This window comes from Cupressus sempervirens, chromosome 7 (genome assembly GCF_028749045.1).
Source record: "Cupressus sempervirens isolate cs-2001-9-10 chromosome 7, ASM2874904v1, whole genome shotgun sequence".
Taxonomy (NCBI): Eukaryota; Viridiplantae; Streptophyta; class Pinopsida; order Cupressales; family Cupressaceae; genus Cupressus; species Cupressus sempervirens.
In genome coordinates, this window is record NC_143124.1 from 539,968,937 (window position 1) to 539,992,583 (window position 23,647).

The window sequence follows — 23,647 nt, forward strand, 5'->3', positions numbered from 1 at the left end:
ATATGAAAACCCATCATAAAATACCACATACAAGATCAAACTCAAGGGTTAAAAGCACGAATTTACATCATACGACGAATTCGAAATGGTAATCATCTCATATACTTATCTTAATTTTCTAAGACAATTGATTTAAAAGTTAGGATTTGAACTCAAAAATTTATCTACCTTCTCTTACTATTGAGATATTGCGATAGGGTACGCTCATCCTGGCAATTCAAGGAAATCGATACCCAATACCTGCAATCTCCATAAAATTCATGCATGTACAAACACATTCTAAACTAAACAAGTAATGGCAAAAAGTGGTGCATTGTGTAGAGCTCAACTAGCAAGTGACTACAACTCCCTTACTTGACCACATCAAAAATGTCATACATAAAGAAAACATACACGCACAACATACACATGCAGTATAAGATAAGTATCTATATAAAAAAAACACAAATAATCCATCTAACTAACATCATCAAATAATTGAAATTGTTGTACACAATCATCATCAAAGTATAATCATGCATACATGAAATAACTAGTTCAAAAGTAGTCTCATCATATAATCAACTGAGTATGAAAATATCCAATAATCTGAAAAATAATGTTAGTAATCATCAAGCATAAACATAAATTGGCCTAAAAGAACTCGGCAATAAAATCGAAAAAGTTAACTAGGGGTAGGCACTACATAATGTTGTGTATAAGAAACTATAATGTGTTTGATGGATGCCATATATATGTTAGTTTACGAATAGTTAGTGAAGTGTGTTTTAAGTTGAATCATCAATCTCCATTTCTACTGGAGAGAAAAAGTAATTTTCCAGCATGTCCAGTAACCATTTCTCATTATTATCTATTTCAAGTTTCTTACTTTTCCATATAAATATTAGCTTGAATTTCAACCATCTCCCTACTAATAGTTTCTTTAGATGAGTGACGAGTAAGCACCTCGAAATCAATTTACAATTCTTACCCCTTATTTCGTTTCTGAAGATTTGTCATTTAATACACAAATAGCAGCACTCCATGTTTTGGTAACATTAAATTTCTCTTTATATAACAGAAAAAAGGCACAAAATATGTACCAGTTCTAGGGAAATAATCTTCCCTGGGAACAATAAAAACTACAAATGAGGTCAGTTTTAGTTCTGAAACAATAACTCTCAGCTTTGTTATTTGAAAGTCAAGGATGACATTAACGGTAAACATAAAAATTCATAGATAATCCTTTGTTTTATGCATGTACTGACAAGCACACTAAGTCCTGCGTCGAGCTGAAGCATAACTAGTTGTTGGTTACCCCAATTCTTAATATAGGACAATTGCCATTAGGTGCACGTTGTAACTGCCCTCTCTTAGAACAACTTGAACAGTGTTTTCCATGCGTAACAAGAAGGCAATTTAGATCCAATTTCAGATCATTTGGAATGCGCTGATTTAGATGCAGATATGCTTTCTCCCTATTTGCTTCCCTGGGCACCCAGCCAAGAGACTTTGTAATCCTAAATACCTGCGATTATGAGAACAATATAATTGTTAGAAAAATGGGTGTCATAAATAGCAATATAAAAGCCATTGTTGATAATTTAGCTAGCCACTTATGCTGCTGACAAAAAGAATGCCTAGCTGCTATACTAGCTCAACCAGCATACTCACATGGGTGTCTACAGGGAAGTCGTCATGCTGCAAGTGAAACATCAGAACACATGCCACCTGTAATATTACAACATTTAGCAATGGATGGCACAATAGGAAACAAAAATTTCTACGAATGCGATATAATCCAAAACATTTTGATGAACAAAAGGAAAAAAAGAAAAGACATCAAGCTTATGATACATATCATTACACCAATTTCATGAATTTACAATTTTTACATCGTCACTTGATAACAATGACGAAGTGATATCTATAAATATTAGTGAGTCAATAACACTTTTAAACTACAGCTGAGGCTATCAATCAAAAATACTCATAGAGAAGACTCGAATCTAAGATCACTGTATTTAAATCAAATTGCTTTTCAAGTCAGGCTTTAATGCTAAACAGGATAGCTCTTATTACATCTATGATTGAGTTAGCTTCCACTCCATGTGTGGTGAGTTTGCTTGTCTTTAATGCTACCCACATATTTTGTCTCTTGAGGTAAAAGAATTTTATATCAAAAAATGGTTAGAGCGCCATACTGAACAGAAAAAAATACATGGTCCTTGTCTTTTTCCTATGGATGTATTACTCGCCCCCGCATGTATTTCTATTTATGCTAGCGTGATCTTTGTTTTTTGGCATGCATGGATTCACATTTTACTATACATTTTCAATGCATTGTATTTTATCTTGATTCTTCCCATGCATGTTCATGCTTTCGATGTACATATAAATTTTCCTGTCTTTAACTTAGGCTTAAGTCACGAAGAAAATCCCTATCACAAACATTGAAAGATAGAAAACATTGTCTCAACTAAAAAAATGAGCTTAGCAGTTGCCTACCATGTTCCCCTCCAACTTAAGCATAACCAAGGTTTCAAACCAAGAAATTATTCTAGTTGAGACTGAAAGCCCAAGATCAACTATCTTCTAGTTTCTCTTGAAATTTGCCATGGAATTATCTCTTCCCCCTCAAACTATTTTGGGAATTTCTCCATTTCTTTAATTGACTGTTTACTTTCTTTAGCCTCAAAATCAAATGTCTAACATTTGGAGTTGTGTTTCTCTTGTCAATCTGCAACAATGTCCTCCATGACTTCACCTTCTTCTCCATCATCTTGAAGCATTTCTGTCCATCTCCTCCTATGGTAACCACGATAAATTTTCTAAATTAAATTAACTAAAATAAACTGCAAAGCAATGTCCTTATCACTTTCTGATCACCCAATTCACAAGATGGGCAAGGGGAGAGCATATGTTATATAGGACCACACGAACTATCTAAAATGCTGTGATTTGACAGAAACACACTTAGCCGCAACACCAACCAAAACCACTTTGTCAATGGAGTGCGTTATGCAAGAAGTAAAAGGGTAAAACTTCAACACCTACTCAGCAAAGTGTGCAATTACAATAAGATCATATATTTCTCACTTATTTGGCAGAGTATGCACTCACAATGAGAACATATGCTTCTCAATTATTCAGTAGAGTATGCAATTAAATAATAAATCACTTCCACTTATTTACTGGTGAGTGCAAGTACAACTACCATCGCTACTTCCATTTATTTGGTGGTGAGTGTTATTGATTTGTAGCTTTGGTCAGATAAGTCCAATTGACAAAATCAAATCATTACATGATCTATTAACTTATAAATTTGATGTCTATCCGTTTTTGTGATATTGTTATGTGTATTATTAATAATTACTGTTTATTGGACTGACATGTGTGTGTGTGTGATGTGATCTTATAATATTAGTTATATAATAATATCATTACCACTGAGATCAACCAAAATCATATTGAACTCGAGTATCAATCTGAATAATGATCACCTGTTTGAGAAGTCAATTGTATATATTACATTGCTGTTTATAAAGACAAATATATACCTTTGAACATATTGCTGTTCGATATGTTCGAGCATATATATAAGTTCGGACATACCACTTGCAAATTACAGCACATGATCGCACTTACATGTTCCAAAATGTGTTTTGAACGTCATTGATAGTTACTGTTAACAATTGCCATATAATTGACAAGAAGGATCTAATAATGCTGGCTCTTAACGGACTTCCCACATTCTGCGAATCATTCATACAAGGAATAAGTGCCTGACCCAAACTTCCAAAATTTGACCAATTAAAAAACGACTGTATTCAAGAGGAATCAAGAGTAATTGTAATATCCCCTTCCTACAATATAATTGAATAATAAATAATAAAAGAACAAATAATAATATAAATTATTATTAAAATAATTATGCTACGAATATACTATATTATGACTATACTAATTAATATACTATAGTCTATATTTATTGATATATATAATATGGTAAATAATAATTTATTATATTTTTTCCAACTACTAAAAATAAATAAACAATTATTTTACAATTAAGATATAAATAAATAAATCAATAAAATAATAATATTAATAAATGAAATATAATAATTACAAGTTATAATTATTAAACGTTACAATTATATTCAAAGTAGAGAATGTACATAATAAAATGAAGACAATAATTAAGAGTCGTAAGAAAGAATTAGACTACGACGACATAAATTAGAATCATAACGATCAAAATAGAAGATTAACGAATCATATTCAGAAATAAGCTGGCAATCTTATCGGCAAAAATGAAGTTGATTGTGAGCACTGACGAAGATAAGGAATGTAGCAACTATGGACTAGCACCAGGGGCAATGATTAATGGAAGACTGGTGAATGTAGAAAGGGCTGACGATATTGAGGGTTTATGAAACAATGTCATCAACTCCCGATATTATACTGCTACCATAATGGGAACAGATGACTTAAGGCCAAAATATAATATTAATATGGCACAAATAGATTATGATAGTCAGTTCATGATAAGAGAAACATTCTGAGAGGAACACAGACTATGTTAACAATTATAAGACATAGATTATGAAGGTATCATTTATTGAAGGGATGCAATCAGGGTTAACGGAATGACTCGATATGATTTAAGGTTGCAAAGACATATCTCTTAATAGGCAAGGGTTGCGACTGCTAGACATTATAAGATATATGGGGGCATTCCCACACATTGAAGAGGGCAACCGCAATATACAGGATTTGACTCGCAGGTATATGGAATTGGAAATAGACTAAAACACCCGAGTGGGAGCTAACAATAGCAAATAGAAAATAATGATCTGCAAGGAAGGGGCCAGCAGCCACGTCAAAGGACATTCTGAGAGTTCTGAGAGGAAAATAGACTATATTAGCAATTATTAGACATAGATTATGAAGGTATCATTTAGTGAAGGGATGCAATCAGCGTTAACAGAATGACTCAATATGATCTAAGGTTGCATAGACACATCTCTTAACATGCAAGGGTTGCTACCACTACACATTATAAGATATATGGGGGCATTCCCACACATTGAAGAGGAGAAACGCAATATACAGGATTTAACTTGCAGGTATATCAAATTGGAAATAGTCTAAAACACACAATGGGAACTAACAATTGCAAATAGAAAATAATGATCTGTCAGCAAGGGGCCAGCAGCCACATCAAAGAGACCTTTGTCACTCTCCCTGATTCACGGCATCACAACAGAAAATAAAGCTTATCTGTGATTACTTAATAGTTGTAGGATTTTTGGGGACAAGGCAGTGTCTAAGACGGTGGACCAGTGAAACATCAAGCTAGTTATTCAAAGGAACTTTAATCTTCATTAAGAACCCAATGTGTGTGTGTGTGTGTGTGTGTGTTACACACACACACACATATATATATTAAATAGATCAAGTCATCACAGGGAATAATAAATCCAAATAACATATTGTCACTCAAGGATTTTTTTACATATACAAGAAGCATTAATTACAAAGCAGATTTCATAAGCCATCATTTACACCATTGATTGCAGATCACATAACCAACCATCCAAGCCCATAAGCTGCCATCCAAAATATTGATTGCAGATTGATATAAGTTGTTATGATATATTCCAATCTACCATTATTCAAACCCTTCAAAAGGCAATATACTGAAAGAGTAAGAATGTGTCAAGCAAAACATTAGTTTCAAATAAGAAATTATATTAGATCCTATAAGTGAGGTTAGGGAAGTGAGATATTACATATCCTTAGTTTCTTCTTAAATTAGTCCCAAATCTCATAGGACCGAACAAGGGGACGATACAATAATCACCAGAGGGATCAGAATAAATAATTCTAGTGGAGAGATCCAAATGTTGAATACAAATACTCCCAAGAAAGGGAAGAAAGGAAACTTCAAACGGAAGAAGGGAAAGGACAACAACAGAAAACATTCATTAAAAAGAAGGAAGCAAATGTTTAATGTACAATGCTTCAGATGTGACAAATATGGACACCCTGCTGTAAAATGCCCCGATAAACTCAAAAATCAAGCTTTGATAGCAGAAGTAAGCAAGAATATGGATGCAAAAATAATGGTATTCTTTTCAACACAATCAAGCAAAATATCCACCAGTAGAATCACTTGGGTAATTGATAGTGGAGCATCGCAACATATTACAGGATTCAGAGAATAATTGGATAGTCTAGATGAAAACTCAAATAAAGAAGTTGCCATTGGTGATAATTCTACCTACCCTATAAAAGGAATTGGGACCTGTACAATTCAATTAAAATCTGGAGTTTTGCTTCACAACTAATAGGAGTACTATTTGTGCCTGGCATCAAATGAAATTTAGTCTCCATCTCAGCCCTTGAAGACAAAGGATATTGAATCACCTTCCAAGAAGGAAAAGTTCTAACATGGCCTAAGAACTCAAATATAAATAAGGCTTACACTATAGGGACTCAAGATGGATGTCTATACAAACTATGCACTGTTCAAACTCAAGCCCTAGTCCATGATATATCTCTACAACAAATTGTTAAAGGCTTACCTAAACTAAATCAAGATCATAAAGGAATGTGTATGGGGTGTGCTTTAAGTAAGAATACAAAAGGATATTTTCACGTAGCGTGAGTAAATCAAGTAATATCCTTGAATTTATTCATACTGATTTATGTGGACCGATGTCAATATCCTCCTTCGGGTGATTTTTGTACTATGTTATCTTTGTTGATGACTATTCAAGGAAAACTTGGATTTATTGCTTGAAACTTAGAGAATCTAATGAGGTCCTATCAAGATTTAAAGACTTCAATGCCTTAGTTGAAAACATGTCTGGGAAAAGAATAAAAACCCTAAGGTCAGATAATGGGGGAGAATATATTTCTAAGAGCTTTAAAGAATTTTGTAGTACAATTGGAATTAAGAGGGAGTACATTGTTCCTTACAACCCACAACAAAATGGGGTAGCCGAAAGAAAAAACAAGACCATAGTAGAATCAACCAAAGCCATGTTGCATGATCAAAACCTTACACTTCATTTTGGGTTGAAGCCTCAAGCAAAGTTGTATACATACAAAATAGATGTCCTTACTCCTTTCTAGATAATATAACCCCTGAAGAACCATTGAATGGAATCAAATCTGATATAAGCCACCTTAGAATATTTGGTTGTCCAGTCTATATTCACATCCCCAAAGAGAAAAGGTCCAAACTAGAATCATCACAGAAGAAAGGGATATTTGTCGGATATAGTGAATAATCCAAAGCCTATAGAATATATATTCCTAGTTAGAAACAAATTGAGCTCAGCAAAGAAGTAATTTTTGAGGAAGATATTGCATTCAAAAGATCCAAAGACATAAATGAAATGAATGATGAGTTTCCACCAAATATAGATGAGGATCTTAGCCCTGAGATTTAGAGGGAGATACTTATAGAGGATAATGAACCTCTAAACCCTACTCCTAAACCTAGTGATACTACTATTACTCAAAAAAGGCCTCTCTAGGCAAGGACAATAATTGAAGAAACAAAGAACTATTCAGCCCCAAAGGGTACCTTTAGAGAAAGCAAGAAACCTAGAGGCAACTCAAAGTATGTTGCTCTCATGAATGAAATTATCAAGTCTGAACCTTCTAATGTTAAGGAAGCACTATGACATCAACTTTAGAAGGATGCCATGATCGAAAAATATCAATCTATTCTAAAGAATGATGTTTGGGACATCATTCCTAAACCGAAAGGAAAATCAATTGTATCATCCAAATGGCTCTTAAAAATCAAGCATACAACAAATGGAAGTATCAAAAAACATAAGGAAAGGTTTGTTGCCAGAGGGTTCTCATGGAAGGAAGGAATTGATTATGAAGAGACATTCGCCCCAATTTCTCATGACACCTTAGTCAGGGCAGTAATTGCTATTGTTGCATCAAAATTCACCAGATGGATGTAAAGATTGCATTTCTCAATGGCATCATAGAAGAGGAAGTATACTTAGAACACCCAGAAATATTTGTTGTTCATAATAATGCCTCTCATGTTTTCAAGTTAAAGAAGGCACTTTATGAACTCAAACAGGCCCCTTGAGCCTGGTATGAAAGAATAGACAATTACCTCTCCAAATTAGGGTTCTCCAAAAATGATGCAAATCCTAATCTTTATTTCAAGGTGGTAAATGGTGATATGTTAATTCTCATTCATTATGTTGATGATTTACTAATCACAGGAGAAGACAATCCTATCACCAAATGTAAACAAGAACTCATTCGACATGAAGGATTTGGGTACCCTAGACTATTTTCTTGGCTTAGAAGTATGGTAGGATGAAAAGTGTATTACTCTAAATCAAGGTAAATATACCATTGATGTTCTAAGCAGTTTCAAAATGATGGACAATAAGCCTATGTCTACACCCATGGAGACAAATCTACATAACCTAAAAGAAGCAGCATCAAAATCAAAACTTGCTAATCCTACTCTCTACCGACAGACAATTGGATCATTGATGTATTTGGTAAACACCAAACCAAACATTTGCTATGCAACAAATGCACTCAGTCAGTTCACGTTTGAACCTAGAAAAATACACGTTGTTGCAGCACAACATATTAAGGATACCTGCGAGGGACTATTGGATATCAATTAAAGTATAACAATGTAGATCAAAATCTATATGGATATTCAAACTCAAACTGGGCAGCAATGTTTTTAATTGCAAAAGTACCTCTGCATGTTGTTTTAGCTTGGGATTAACCATGATCTCCTGGTTTAGTAGGAAGCAATCCTCAATTGCACAAAGCTCTACCAAAGTCGAGTACATTGCAGCATCCATGGGCGCTTGAGAAGCTGCATGGTTGAGAAAACTATTGGTGGGCTTGTTTGGACAAACCATGGATCCCTCAATTATACACCATGATAACCAGAGTTGTATAAAACATTTTGTGATCCCAGTGTTTCATGATAGATCCAAGCACATTGAGATTCCCTATCATTATATTAAAGATATGGTGGAGAGAAATGTTATACAGCTGAGATACATTAGCACTGATGAGCAAACAGCAGATATTCCAACCAAGCCTCTCTCTAAGATAAAAGTGGATCACTTTAGAGGTAAGCTTGGTATGGTAGAATCATAAATTTTATTTTAGGTTGAGTCTCAATAAATCTGTTGTACAAATATTTTTAAAATGTTTTATATTAATAAACTCTTTTGTCATGGGTGTTATTACATGATCTTGTAGAAACATTATGAAAGGCGACGATTTTTCTTTAATGTTTATTTGTGGTTAATATTGTAAAGTGACAACTTCTACAATAGCTTAACCTACTATCATGATGGATATCATATGGTTGATATCTATGCATATATCATGATAGTTCATACCTCTTACATAATACTAAGTAGTGCTAAACTACAATACGATGTATTATGGAGATATGTCATGGTGGATGCTATGAGATATAGCATTCGTTGGATATGCCATGAACAAATATCTTCTTCGGCAAGCATCATGAGACATGACGACACTGTACATACCAAAAAAGATATGAGTATGGTGAATATCATATGGTTGATAATCAAGGTCATACCATACTTCTTATGATACCGTGAGGTAACATCTATTATAATGGACGTCATGTTGATGTTCTTTGAACATAGTTGAGATAATAGAAATTATCCTCCCTAGCTAAGAGGGAGTGCTAATGATTTGTAGCTATGGTTGGATAAGTCCAATCAACAAAATCAAATCATTACATGATCTATTAACTTATACATTTGATGACTATCCATTTTTGTGATATTGTTATGTGTATTATTAATAATTAATGTTTATTGGACTGACATATATGTGTGTGTGATGTGATCTTATTTATCCAATAAATATTAATTATTTAATAATATCATTAAACTGAGATCAACCAAAGTCATATTAAACTCTGAGTGTCGATCTAAAAAATCGACTGTTTAAAAAGTCTATCTATTACATTGCTGTTTTATGAAGACAAATATATATGTTTGAACATATTACTGTTCGAGCATATATATATATGTTTGAACATACCACTTGCAGATTACGGCGCATATTATGATTGCACTTACATGTTCCAAAATGTGTTTTAAATGGCATTGGTGATTACTGTTAGTGACTGCTATGAAACGGCAGCAAGTATGAAGGGGCATGTCTCAACGTAGAGACATGTCTCTACATTAAGACATGCCTCTACATGTTGATATGTAAAATGATCTAAAAGTGTTCTTGGAAAACACATACAATACAATTTGAGTGCTTTTACGAGTTACACTATATATATATCAGATTTACAAATATACTTACACATCTGCATTATTGTATTCTTATATAACTCTGCAAAGAAAGAAAGAATGAAAGAATATATATTGCATTAAAAATCTGATCATATTTTTTAACAGAGTGCAATCACAAGAGACTCAAACTTCAACTTATTCAATAATGAGTGACTACAATTGCAATGGATGTAGCCACTTCCACTTATTCGATATTGAGAGATATTATAACAGATGCAAACTTAATAACTGCAGTACTACCATCCAGGCTATTACAAGGTTAGATCAAATGCATTACAAACATAATATAGAAAGATTGATATTGTATTTGCTGATATGAAGTTCCGATCATAAATAAAGACTCTTGTGATGACCCGAAAGTGAACCAAATTGCATATATAAATAAGTATTCATATGTCCAATTAGAAATATACCTCTGGAAGATGAATTAAACCAGATTGCAAGTCTGATTGCACTCTGTTGTTGTTGACTGGATGTCATAACAAAACTAAACACACACTAAGAGCTCATTGGAAACTGTTGATTACTGAAATTTGTTTAATTTTGAAAATTATAAGATCCTACTAAACTAGAAGTTTGCCTTGAACTCTTAAAGATACAAAACTAGGAAAACCCATAAACATGTTTCCACCCCAAATAGCAGCACCCCAAAAGGGATCCTGCACCGAGGATGGGGGAACCGTGGGAAACATTTCCAAGTCATCCTCAATAAGGTAAAATTAAGAAAGAGGTAATGCCTTCGGTACTCGAAAATGGCATTTAGTTTTGCTGAAGACAGCTAGGGACATCTGAGATGCCCCTCAACCATCCTAGTGACTGCTAACCATCCCTGGTGAAACCGAATGCAAAAGAACATCTGTTTTTAATTCTAAGTGACCCCCACATTTCCAACTTACCCTAAAATGGGCAAAGCAACCCTAATTTCTCATTTCAATCTCATTTTGAAGAGCAGAAAGGGAGAAACATGCAGCGAGGTTTGAAGCTTTGAAGCAAAGAAAAAAATGGAGGTAACAGCAGGGCTTCAATGAGCAATTGGAGGAGTTGGGGCACTGAAGGTGAGTCCTTTTAAATTTGCATTACACTGATAAGACATGAGTAGCAGCAATGACAGTGATAGTAGTGGACAATAAAAGAGGGTGGGAGTGTGAGTGTCGGGGGTGAAGCACAACATGCATCTGACAAATTTGAGTGCCCTTCAACTATATTAAAGGACTGGGCACAATGCCCTTTTAACCCCAAAAATAAACTCTTCCTTGCCTTGTTCGTCCCATAGATGTCAAAAAGAAAAATCAGGAGGGACAAAGGTGTGGTCTCATTTCTTGGGTGCTTCAAGCAAAAGAGTTAAATTTTGTAAAGATATAAAGGAGGATACAAAGTTAAGAGTGTTATAAATTACATATGGAGGCAGAAAGCAAGTCTAGAGGTGTGTCTATACCAATGCATCAGCCTTTGCAGCCATCTATGCATCAGCTTATGTCATTGATGTGGAGGTATCTGTCCACAACATTTCAAATAGGTACTTCTTATAATCTTCCCAAATTGACTATAGAACCCTCAAGGTACACTAGATTCTCAAGTTGATATCCTTCATTCAAAGACCCATTTTGTGTTTCAAACCTAAGTTACTGATGCCTTAGCTCAAGAGGGGGGTACAGATGCGGATGCGAACGGGTGCGTGGATGTGGGAGGAGGCGTGGTGGATGCTGGTAGGAAGCGCCGTTGTCTCCTGCAGATGTGCACAGGGTGCTCCAGAGAGCATCCGGGCGCATCCCGTGAGCATCCGGCTGTTTCCACCACCCAGTCACTTAAGTGACTTAAAAAACATGTGCTATATATGATTTTATTTTTATTTTCTCCTTCTATTTGCCTCACAACCCTAAAACGGCCCTAAAAGAGGCCATTCATTGCCCATTCTTCCCATTTTGTTTTCAGCTGGGCTCTCTTCTCAGTTGGTCTCCATTGTGAAATTTTGAAAGCAAGGTCATTAGTTTTGAAGAGGATCATTCGTAGAGTGTCTACTGAGCTTCCACAAAGGGCAAATAAGCATCTAAGGTAAGCATTCAATCCATTTCATGAGGTCTTTTTAGTGATTTTTTTTAGTTCATGAATTTTTCAAGTTTTAGGAGAAATTTTTCAAGATATTTTGTTTTTGTTATTTTGTAAAGAAAGGAAGGAGAAAGTTTTTTTAAACATTTCTAAGTTAATTTTTTTCTATTTTCTTATTAGATTCATAGTTTCTATTGTGCAAGAATGGCCACTACTGATAGTCAAAGTTCAACAGCAAGGCAAGAACGATGTGATAACTTCAATATTGATGTGGCATCTCCATTATGGAGACACACCACAAGATCATCACAGGTTTCCAGAGGTGAGTCATACATTTGGAGATGCAATATATGTCATAGTAAACCATTCAACAGCTCATATTCTCGGATCAAAGCTCTTTTTGTGGGCTCTACTGGTAAAGGAATAGCATTATGCAAGGGAAGTAAAGATGATAAGAGGTTAAGCGATGCACAGTTAGCTGGATTCATAAAAGAACAAGAGGTTGTTGATCGTTTAGTGAGCAAATCAAAAACAAGTTTGTACAAACCTTCATCTACAAGGAGCAAAGTGAATGTGCCCAGTGATCATGTTGCATCCTCCAAACATCCATTCTTGGAAGTGGGAGAGGAGGATGATGAAGTAGAAGTTATTGCTCGCAAAAGAGGTATGTTGGATCAAGCATTCAAAATAGAGGCAAGAGAGATTGTTGATGAAGCAATTGCACGTTGTCTTTATGCCAATGGTCTTCCTTTCAATTTAGTAAGATCGCCGTATTGGAGGGAAATGGTTGCAGACATCCTTAGAGCACCAGCTGATTACATTAGCCCCGGGTATGAAAAGGTGCGTACTACTCTTTGCAAAAAGAAAAGATTTCTATAGACAAAGCTCTTCAACCAATTAGGACATCTTGGAAAACTTCCGGCATAACTATTGTCTCTCATGGATGGAAAGACACAAGAAACCAACCATTGATAAATGTGATTGCAATGTCCCCCAAAGGGGCAATGTATTTGAGGGCTATTGATTGTGAAGGACAAGTTAATGATTCACAATTCATTTCTAGAATTCTCATTGAGGCAATAGAGATGGTGGGTAGTGAGAATGTGGTCCAAGCGGTCACAGATAATGCCACAAATTGTAGGGGTGCAGGTGCTTTGGTTGAGTCTCGATACAACCATATTTTTTGGACACCATGCACCGTACACTCTCTCAACTTGGTCATGCAACAAATTGGCACCCAAATAGATTGGGTGAAGCAAATATACCAAAAGGGAGAGGAGATAAAAATGTTTCTGACAAACCACCACATGTCACAATCTATATTCAGATCATTCTCCAAGTTGTTGTTTAAGGTAGATTTAAAATTGTAATTATTTAGTTTCATTTATTTATTTATTTATTTTGAATAAGTTTTATATTCATGTTCAATATCAAATTTCTTGTTTATAACTTCATTTTATATTTGATTTCATACTGTCAACTTGCTTATAGGTAGCTGAGACTAGATTTGCATCTCATACTATTGTTCTGAAACGACTCCTCAAGGTGAAATCAGCATTGGGCCAAATGGTTATTTGTAACCAATGGACTATATGGAAGGCTTCAAATTCAAAGAGAGCCTTGAAGGTCAGAGGTATGATCTTGGATGAGCATTGGTGGGCTCGTGTGCAATTTGTGTTGGATTTCACCGAGCCGATCATGACTATGTTGTGCTTTGCCAATACAGATACACCTTGCTTGGGGGATGTGTACGATAGCATGGACACCATGGTAGAAAAGGTAAAGCTTTCCATACAAGCACATGAGACTAACCCCACAGAATGTGAAGCCTTGTGCAAAAAGGTGGAGGATATCATTCATCATCATTGGGAGAGGATGACTACCCCATTGCACCTCCTTGCATATGCCTTATCTCCAAGGTACTATAGCTAGGAAATACTTGCTATGCCGAATAGAATTGCACCATATGCGGATGAAGAAGTTGCTACACTGCATTTGCAAGACTCTTCCCAAATGATGAAACACACAAAAAGGTGAGGCAAGAATTTGGCTTATTTGCTTCAAGATCAAAACTTACTCCATATGCAATAAAGGACCAAAATGACATGGGAGCTATCACATGGTGGTACATGTATGGTCAGCCATTCAACCTCTTGCAATCAAGATCCTCTCACAAGCAAGTTTTCATTTATTTATTTATTTCTAGCAATTGTATTCTATACGTTAGTGTTTAACATTCTCTAATTTGCTTTTCATTTGTATGTTTAATTTTAAAATTTTATGGACACTATTCAGGTTGCAAGTTCTTCTGCTGAACGGAATTGCAGTACATACTCCTATATCCATTCAGTAAAGCGCAACCGGTTGGGCTCAAAGAAAGCTAAGGACTTGGTTTATACACATACCAACTTGCGTCTTTTGTCACATAAGGAGGATGGATACAAGGAAGGGTCAACCAAGCTTTAGGATGTAGCTCCTGAATCTGCAAACTTGGATGCAACACTTCAGGATCTTACTATGATGACGGATGATGATGTTGATAACATCATAGCACATGCATCTAGCACAATTCGAGCCATGCATGGTTCAAATGAATTTGCAAGTGTTGCAATACGAGGAGATGATGAGAATGTGGATTTTTTTGAGAATCCTTATGATTCTGAATGACTAAATGTGATTTGTGAATCCTAAGCCTTGACTCTTGATTGATCAATATTGAACCATGAACTATGTTTTGATTTTGTAATTCAAATTGCATTGGAATTTTGATGTTTTGATTACTGTTATTTCAATTTGATTATGATAATGATTCATTGAATGGTTTATTTTTGTATATTTGATATTTCTTGTATATTATATATTTTTTTTAAAATATATATATACTTATGTATGGATGCACCCAAAGGCATCCAAAATCCAAAAAAAGAAAAAAAAATCCACGCATCAGCACCCCGCACCCGCATCAGCATCAGAACTAGAATTGGTAACTTAGTTTCAAACCCAAATCAACTCAACCAATGGCTTCTAGGGTCTTAACATACCCTAATGGACTTGACTTGACAGAATTCCAACACCCAAACAACTGGTTTGCTCTCAAAATCTAAACTAGGTACACAATCAAGCCTAATCCCTCAATTAGGTCTCCAAAACCTGTTTTTTGCCCTTTTCGTCAAACTTTTCCAAAACAAACCACAATAAAATGACTGCTTCAAATACCCTTTCGGATGTTACACAACTTATGTGAAATTTAGATGACTCTTTTGGACCAACCAGGCCAAACAGAGCAATTTAGTGTTGTTTGGGCCTAATTAGGCCACTTTTACAAAGCAAGTACCCTCTAGACTTTGAACTAGGACTTCCCACTTTGTACAGCATTGTATTTTGTCACCAAACAACAAATTTTGGCACTTATTTGGTCAGCCACAACCTTCTAATGGGTTTTCTACCAAACCCTCACCAAATAGCCTCTAAAACTAGGGCCTCCTCAAATCCACCTTCCCAATCACTTCCAAACTCAACAAAGGGTCATTTCACCTCGTCCTCAACATAACCAAACATAATCAATCAGAAAACCTAGCCCTCATGTGGACAAATCGTCCAAACCAATAGCCATGCCTTCATTCCATGCACCCTTCACACTCCAATTTGTACATATCTTGGATGATCACCCTTCAAATCTTGTTTCTCCTGAACCAATCATGTTAGTATAGGTAACATACATTTATCATTGACCCATCCCACAAGAAACAACAGATACATAAAGTGGGATGGCATCATTCCAATAAAACTCTCAAAAATACACAAATCTGCCCAAAGTTGTCATAGTTCAGTCAACACAATCAATAAGAATGGATTGAAATGTGAAGTCTGATCAATGTATTGACATGAAACAACAGTATCCTATCAAAGTTAAATGGATTGACAAAAGGTTTCAACAAGAACCAAGAAAACACCATCAAATTGCAGTCAAAACCTCTTATTCCTTCAAATTTCTCATAAGTCCGTACAATTCAATTGCAAAAACTTAGTTTTCTCTCCAACCACCATTTAAGGTGTGGAAATGTGACTTATACGTCACCACAAACCTGACCAAACTGTTCATAACAACCCTCTACAATAACAAACCATCAAAACAATAATTAGGCCAGCTAGCCATTAAGTTATGAATTCAAATTTATGAATTTCCCTCCAAACACAATTTAACCATTTCTAATTATTGGAATGGTTTCAAAAAGCCTCGAATATGTCTTTCAAGACTAAAAACATCTATCCTAGCACTCCTAATCCCCAAACACCCATATTTCACCAATTTGGTCCTTTGACTATTATTACAACATTCATGACATTTAGGTCCTTTAACATTTTCAAGCAACCTATTACATTTTAATGCCTTTAAAGGCTTGATTACATCATTGTAGGTCCTTTACACCTCTAAACATTCATCTTAGGCCATCTTGCCCTCTTGCCTATAAAGGCTTGATTACATCATTGTAGGTCCTTTAGACCTTTGAACATTCATCTTAGGTTGTCTTGCCCTCTTGGATCATCAGGTACTCCTACATCAATCATCCAAGGTGAGTAGTATTGATATGAGTATTGTTCCACTACCCATGCAAAATCGAACACCTAATGTTTAAGAATGAAACACCAAATACTCAATCCTCTATTTATATAAGGTCATCTCTCCTGCTAAGCTTGCAAAGTAAGATCATGAGATGACTTCAAAGTCCCCTTCAAGTGTGGATACTCACTGAGTGAAATTATGTGATTCGGTGGCAATCACTTAGGGGACTTACATTATTCATTCAATGGATATGAACCGCTAGCACTTCTAAAGATTTGGCTTCACAATGTGCAATAAAAATATATTTTGACTTCTCAACTCTTCACTTCAACTTAAAGTAGTCAACGTCAAGTACTTCTACTTCTAACTATAAATGCAAGGAATCATGAATGAACTTGGACTCTATAGGATGTAGCTTAATTAGTGACTCCTCCCACCAAATGCAGCTTCTAAGAAATACTCAAATAGTTTTCAGATTAGCATGTCCTCTTCAATCCCATCAAATGGATGGGATTTCAAGATTTAATATCAATAGAAGTTAAGTGCTTTGATCATAGGCTTACCACACAAGGCACTCCTACCATCAGCAAGAGACAAGTGGCTCAGATTTGTTCAAGTCAAGCAAGTAAACATCCAGCTTTCATTCAACTAAACTACTTCACCATGAAAAGAAATCTAATCCAAGTGAAAGATTGAGGAAACTATGCAACACTTCAATGCAATATTAAGTAATTCACCATGAAGAACCAACAATAAATCATCCATTACTTCAGAAGCTTCATAGCAACAGTTTGATCAAGTCTCCCCCTTAGCTAGCCTACACTACTAACCTTCTACTCTTCTCCACTGTAATCTAATGCTAATCCCATTGCTACTAACTTTACAAATGAGAAGACCTCGGCCTTTTATAAATGTTCAGTTAGGCCAAGATTTAACTCAACTAACCCTAATTAAGTTTGCCAAATCTACAGCCAATTACATGAGGGCAATAAAAAAATTACAATGATTGTTACAACCAATGAGAAAATTAAACACTTGGCATGACATGATTGCTTGTGCTTGAATCTGGGATTTTGTGATTGGAAGAGATAGTTGGAGGCCACCTCATCATCCTTATCTTGTAGATTTAATTAAGAAGATGTGCTTTGAAGCTTGGCTTATAAAAGGTGTTTGTTAAAACCAAAACTATTTCTTGCTCAATTATAGGTAACTCTTGATGAAGAATATATTGATTCTTCCATTAACATTTTTGAAACTATCAACCCTTAGAGGATAGATGTGATGGTCAACGTTCCTAACTTGCTCTTTTTGAGTTTTGTCATGGCTTGAATTGAATTGGTAAGCTCGAATTCAGAATTCCATTGTACTTGTGAAACCAATTTAATTCTTGAAGTCTCCATGTAACTGGATCTGGTTTGGGTTTGTACTTGGATGATTTGATCTTGCACTTGTATTTCAGCCTCCTCTTGATCTTGAACTTGAACTTGCACTTGACTTGAAACTTCTTCTGATTTGGAATCCTCGAGCTTGAGCTAGGAGCATCCCTCCTGCAACCTCGTGCCCCATCCTCCTTGCAATGAGGAAAGAGAGGAGCATTAAGTTTACGTGAGTGTAAAAATAACTATGAAACTTTTTATTGAAATAAATTGCATTAATATATAAGACGAAAAATGAAATTTCTTAGCCTTAAAATTTAACCTTTCCTTTTTGCAATTTTATTTGAAGTTCCAATTTCTGATTGTAATCTGAAGTGAAATGCTTCAGAAGAATCTAGACAATACATGATATACCCAGATTTCTATTTCTCTCACCACCGTTCAAGTTTGATTTACTAAAACAGATTGGCTAGACTTTATGTCGTCCCAGCCCCTCCCAGCCCCCCCGGAAATAATTTACAGTTTTAAACTCCCTGCCCTTTTCAAGATCAAATCGCTGCTTATTAGGATAAATTCCCTGCTAGTTTGACTGCTTTCACTGCTTCTTCATGCAGAGGTGAATCGCCTTGAATTGGCATTAAATGAACTTAATTCACCTTGCAATTATATACAATGGCTAGCTGGAAAGATGTGATTTCCTAGGAAGCCGACCTTGACTCCTTGTTAACCAATTAACATTTAATTATATCAAACTGTAATTTGCCTCTACCAAGGCCCACCTCGCAACAGGAAATGGCATTTATTTTGTTTAAATCTCGAATTCCCAACTTCAAGGCTGACTAGCCCAAGGTAAAGACATTTAGTTTTACTCAATGGTTGGGGCAGAAATCATCAATATTTGGGAGAAAATGCCCTCTCTTGGGCAATACCTTCAAACACAAAAATGAGATTTGCAGACTTGCTTTGGACTGCAAACAAAGTCTCACCATGCCTCCTAGTTGGCAATGAAAATGGATTTGGATATGGAACTTTGCCTGATTAAAAGGTCGGGATTTATTAAGGTTTGGGCAAAAAAGATTTATTAAGGTTTGGGCAAAAAAATTCCCAAGAAGGGTGCATTTTCATTAAATCAACTTGCCTTCCTTCAATTCCCCCAATCAGATTTCAATTAAAAGTCCGTCCTCCTCCAATTTGACTTGCTCTCCAAACTCCATGCTAGATCTTTAGGGTGGAATTGTCACGTTCCTTAATCAACTCCTTGATAAATTCAGTAATTCCTTTGGCCTGCTCCATGAAATGATTTCGTGGCAACAATTTGATTTTTGCTTCTTGAAAACCCATCTGCGTATTCTCCAATATCTCGTGTGTATCGTTAAGCTCCATGATGATCTTATTGATCTCATCCTCCTTTTCCTTCAATTTAGCAGCATATACTTCAGTAACCTTTAAGATATGAAACCTGTCTAAAAGTAAATACGAATATTAAGTTTTCACTGATTTAAGTGCCACTTTGACAACCTATGAATTTGTAAAATAAGAATCACCTTCCATTCCCCTTTGTTCCCTTTCAGTCTAAGCCTTCCCGTAGAGATCTTCAATGATCCTATGAATGTCACTGTAATGCACTAGAGTTGCAACAACAATATCATCGGTGATCTTCAATTGATCCTTCAAAGTACATGTATCAACACCATCAACTAGAATTGCATTTTTTTATTTATCCTCCAAATCAGCCCACTAAGCGTAAACATTTTTGTAATTTTTAGACTCACAAGTTGGGACAACCTTTTGATCATTAAAAATTCAATTCAATAGACAACCTTTATTTTATTGTGTTGGAATAGAACTGTCGGACACCTTTTTTTCATCTTTGTTCCAAACTTCTTTAGCAAACTTTTCTTCTTTACTATCCCCACAATTGTGATCAAGTATCCAAGTCTCCTGGCATGTGAAAAAAAACTGCCCCTTTCTCATTTTGTTATTACTCTTTTTGGAAGACCCTGCAACTTATAAGCCATTGAGATTTGTTCATTTTCAGTCATGTGTTTCTTGAACTTTTGTAACTTTTGCTCAGCCAACCCTTTTGAATGAATAAATGAAGGAATTTAAATGACGTCCACAAGACTAGCAGTCTAAGGGACCAAGAGAAAACGACTAATCTGTCTGCTGAAATTTCTCCAAGTTGACCCTTTTGTTGTGGATCCGCATTAAGAAAGTTGGTGTTTTGTGTAATCTTGCCTCTTGGAAAAGTTAATTCAAAATGTCCACCTGTAAGTTGTCTTCGTATTGACTGAGAATATCTTTATAAGTTACGGGTTCTTTGATAAAATGTTACTCTGTTTCCACCACCCCTTTGCTGCAAAAATTTACAAGTTATTTCCTCCCACACCTCTTTGGGAACTTTCCGTCTATCAATTTCACATCTAAAATGATGAGAATTGGCCTTCAGATGAGCGATTAGAATTTTGGCCTTGCCTTTAATTGTGGATCGTAAATATTCTTTATTATCATATTCCCACGTGGAGTTAAATTCTTCAACATGTAAACTTTTTTTTATCCTATCTATTCCGTGTACATGGCAGTCTTGAATTTGTCTTATACCCACTTTTTATCTCTAAATTATTGTTTGGGCACTCATGGAGATTTATGTTCCTTTGGTTTAACTACTTGATATTTTGTTTCTTCCACGTTTCTTTTCTGTGTTCTAACTCCTCTTCAACCACCATCTTATAGGCCAGTGATGCTAATCCATTTTTCCTATATTTTTAGTAGCTTACTAAGCAAATAATCTCCAAAGCTTCAATCGAAAACATATCAACCTCTGCCAAGAGGATCTCAAAAGAAACCATTGAATTGACCTTGAGGTTACTAGAAATAAGATGTTTTTGGATTCTTTCTATTTACAGCCATTTGTGATTTGACATATTTCTCCCCCAAAGCTCACATTCGTAAAGAATAACCAAAACCATCAAAAGACCAAAGAGGGTCTTCTTAGTCTTGCATCCCACAACTCCGCTTTCTTGCATCTGTTTTGGAGAAGGTAAGAGGCATTCCATCCACCTTATTATTTTTTTGATCTGCATGTCTCCCAACTTAGTCTATAGTGGAAATCAATTCCTACATGTTTGCACTCGTCCACAATCTCTAATGAAATTCCCTCAAATATAAATGTATGTTGTTGCTTTTTCTTTTCAAAGAAACGATCAAAGACTATAGTCTTAGAGGTATTCACTTGCATCCCTACCTCCTAGCAAAAGAGCCCCAAATTTTCCAAATGCTCTCTCAAACCTTGAGCAAATTTAGCAATAAAAATAATGTCATCAGCATAGAGAACACATAAGCCACAGGTGAGATGTTATTCTTATGATTTCACTGTGACAAAAAGCAACTACAAATCACACCTCTTCACAAGGGTTTTCCAATAACCCATGCTAGACAAAAGAAAGCATTGGGGGATACAAAACCCAATTCAGAAGCCTCCAATCTGGCAGATCAACTTTAGACAATATGGCTCTAATTCCTCTAATCTAGAGAAAACACCATTAGGTACTTTCATGGACTCCAACTGTAATCCAATTATATAGAGCCAATTTCCTATTTCTTTTTCCTTTTTCAAGTCCCTTAGTTGATTATCATTAAATGAGTTATTAAACTCTTTTGGAAAGAAATTATGTTTTAGATCTGCCCCCATCATCTTTTTTTCTGGCCCCTTCAGGGTGGCAGGAAACACCTGCTCTGAGAAAACTATAAGATGTTGCCCTATTCTAATGCAATTTTTGAAGATCTTTCAAGTTTAGTTGGGAGTCTTTTAAGTCAAACAGAATGATTGTAGAACCAGTGATAATGAGTGTTTGTTTTATTTTTTGTAGTTTGTTGTAGGTTTTGCAATTGAAAATACATTCATATTCAAAACATAAATACCATGCATATACTCTAATTTTACTTGGAAAAACATTGAGATCCTCACAAAACATAAGAAAGAACACTGAATTCCTTCAACTTGCAAACTATAAACTGATAAAGAGAAACTCTGACCTTTTTTGCAGATCTGAGCAGTTTTAGCAATCTTTGTGATGCTCAAAATATTCAAAGCACCTTGTAAATAAATAACAGACATTGACTGCAACACACAACTTGATTTCTATTACCAATTTCACAGAGATACATAAAGACTTCTTACCTGTTTCAATAGTTAAAGAAGTCTGAGATTCAACTACAACCACAGAGTTGCATACAGAAAAATCCGACTTCCCAGATTCATTGTTTTGATTGCAGCAGTGGCTTATTTACAACCACCTATATGCATATATGAGAATTGCTCCCCAGCACTCTATTATTTCACAAGAACAGTCAGAACGAATGCTTGGTATTCTCCTGTACTAGCTTCATAGCGGAAATGTGCTCTTTTGATTTCTTCAAAAATACCAAGCCCGAAATCCTAGTAAAAATCAGGAGACACTTGTCCAATGTTATGTAGTCAACAAGCAAGTCTCCACTAGAAAGATGCCTAACTCTCCAATAATTGCCTACTCATCAGCCCGCAAAGGATCCTATGTTGTTTCTCACCAAGAGTCCCAATACTTCAAGCCAAAATCATAACAGTAGCAGGTAAATGACAGCCAAACATCCATGTGCTATTACAATACCGTTCCACGCATCTAGGAATACTCTACGTGAAATAAAGCCTTCAATTGACTGAGACTCCATGAATGCAAGCTCAATGAGAGTAACCCATTGTCCTCATTCATGGAACAATTTAATCTCAAATTCCAATCTCTGCACAGTCTAAATGGTTTCCTTTGTTGGGGTTTCCTTTGTGTATACAAGATCCCACAAGCTGTGCCAATGTTTCACACCAAAAAAAATACTCCCAATGTCAAGTGCAATCACTGAATAGAGTGGTTTCATAATTTATTTCCCCCAAAAGTAATCAATGCTTCATTAAGGCATAAATATTATAAGCCCAATATACAATATCACCACTCAATGGAATAACAATAAACTACTATAACACAGGAACTCATCCACCCTCCAAAACCCCCACGAACCCGGTCGGCGACTTGGCAGTTCCAAGTCCCCCCACCACTGCCTTTGTGCCACCATCTCGCCGTCAAAAGTTTCAGCTGCAGCACTTGTGATAAAAAGCTGGTTTACTGGCTACCATAAAGGTCACTGCTACACACACGCGTGCGCACTAGATACGCATATTTATGAATGTATGAACATGATTTTGTACTTGTTTGATATCATGCAACTCATTGTAATCATCTTTATGATTTTTTTGATATTCATGTTGCAATATTGCTATGTTC

At 35.6% G+C, this 23,647-nt stretch overlaps 1 protein-coding gene across 2 annotated transcripts in view; it reads right to left on the reverse strand.

The window, feature by feature from the left end:
- Positions 1-1,026: 1,026 nt before the first annotated feature.
- Positions 1,027-23,647, reverse strand: part of LOC149547894 (DNA glycosylase superfamily protein) — a 37,692-nt gene continuing 15,071 nt past the window's right edge. For both annotated transcript variants that reach the window (XM_089791945.1, XM_089791946.1), the window contains exons 3-4: positions 1,654-1,710; positions 1,027-1,507 (exon numbers count right to left, since the gene is read on the reverse strand). In XM_089791945.1, coding sequence (XP_089648071.1) covers positions 1,283-1,507; positions 1,654-1,710 — 282 coding nt within the window. In that variant the 3' untranslated portion in view covers positions 1,027-1,282. The remainder of the gene's footprint in view (positions 1,508-1,653; positions 1,711-23,647) is intronic.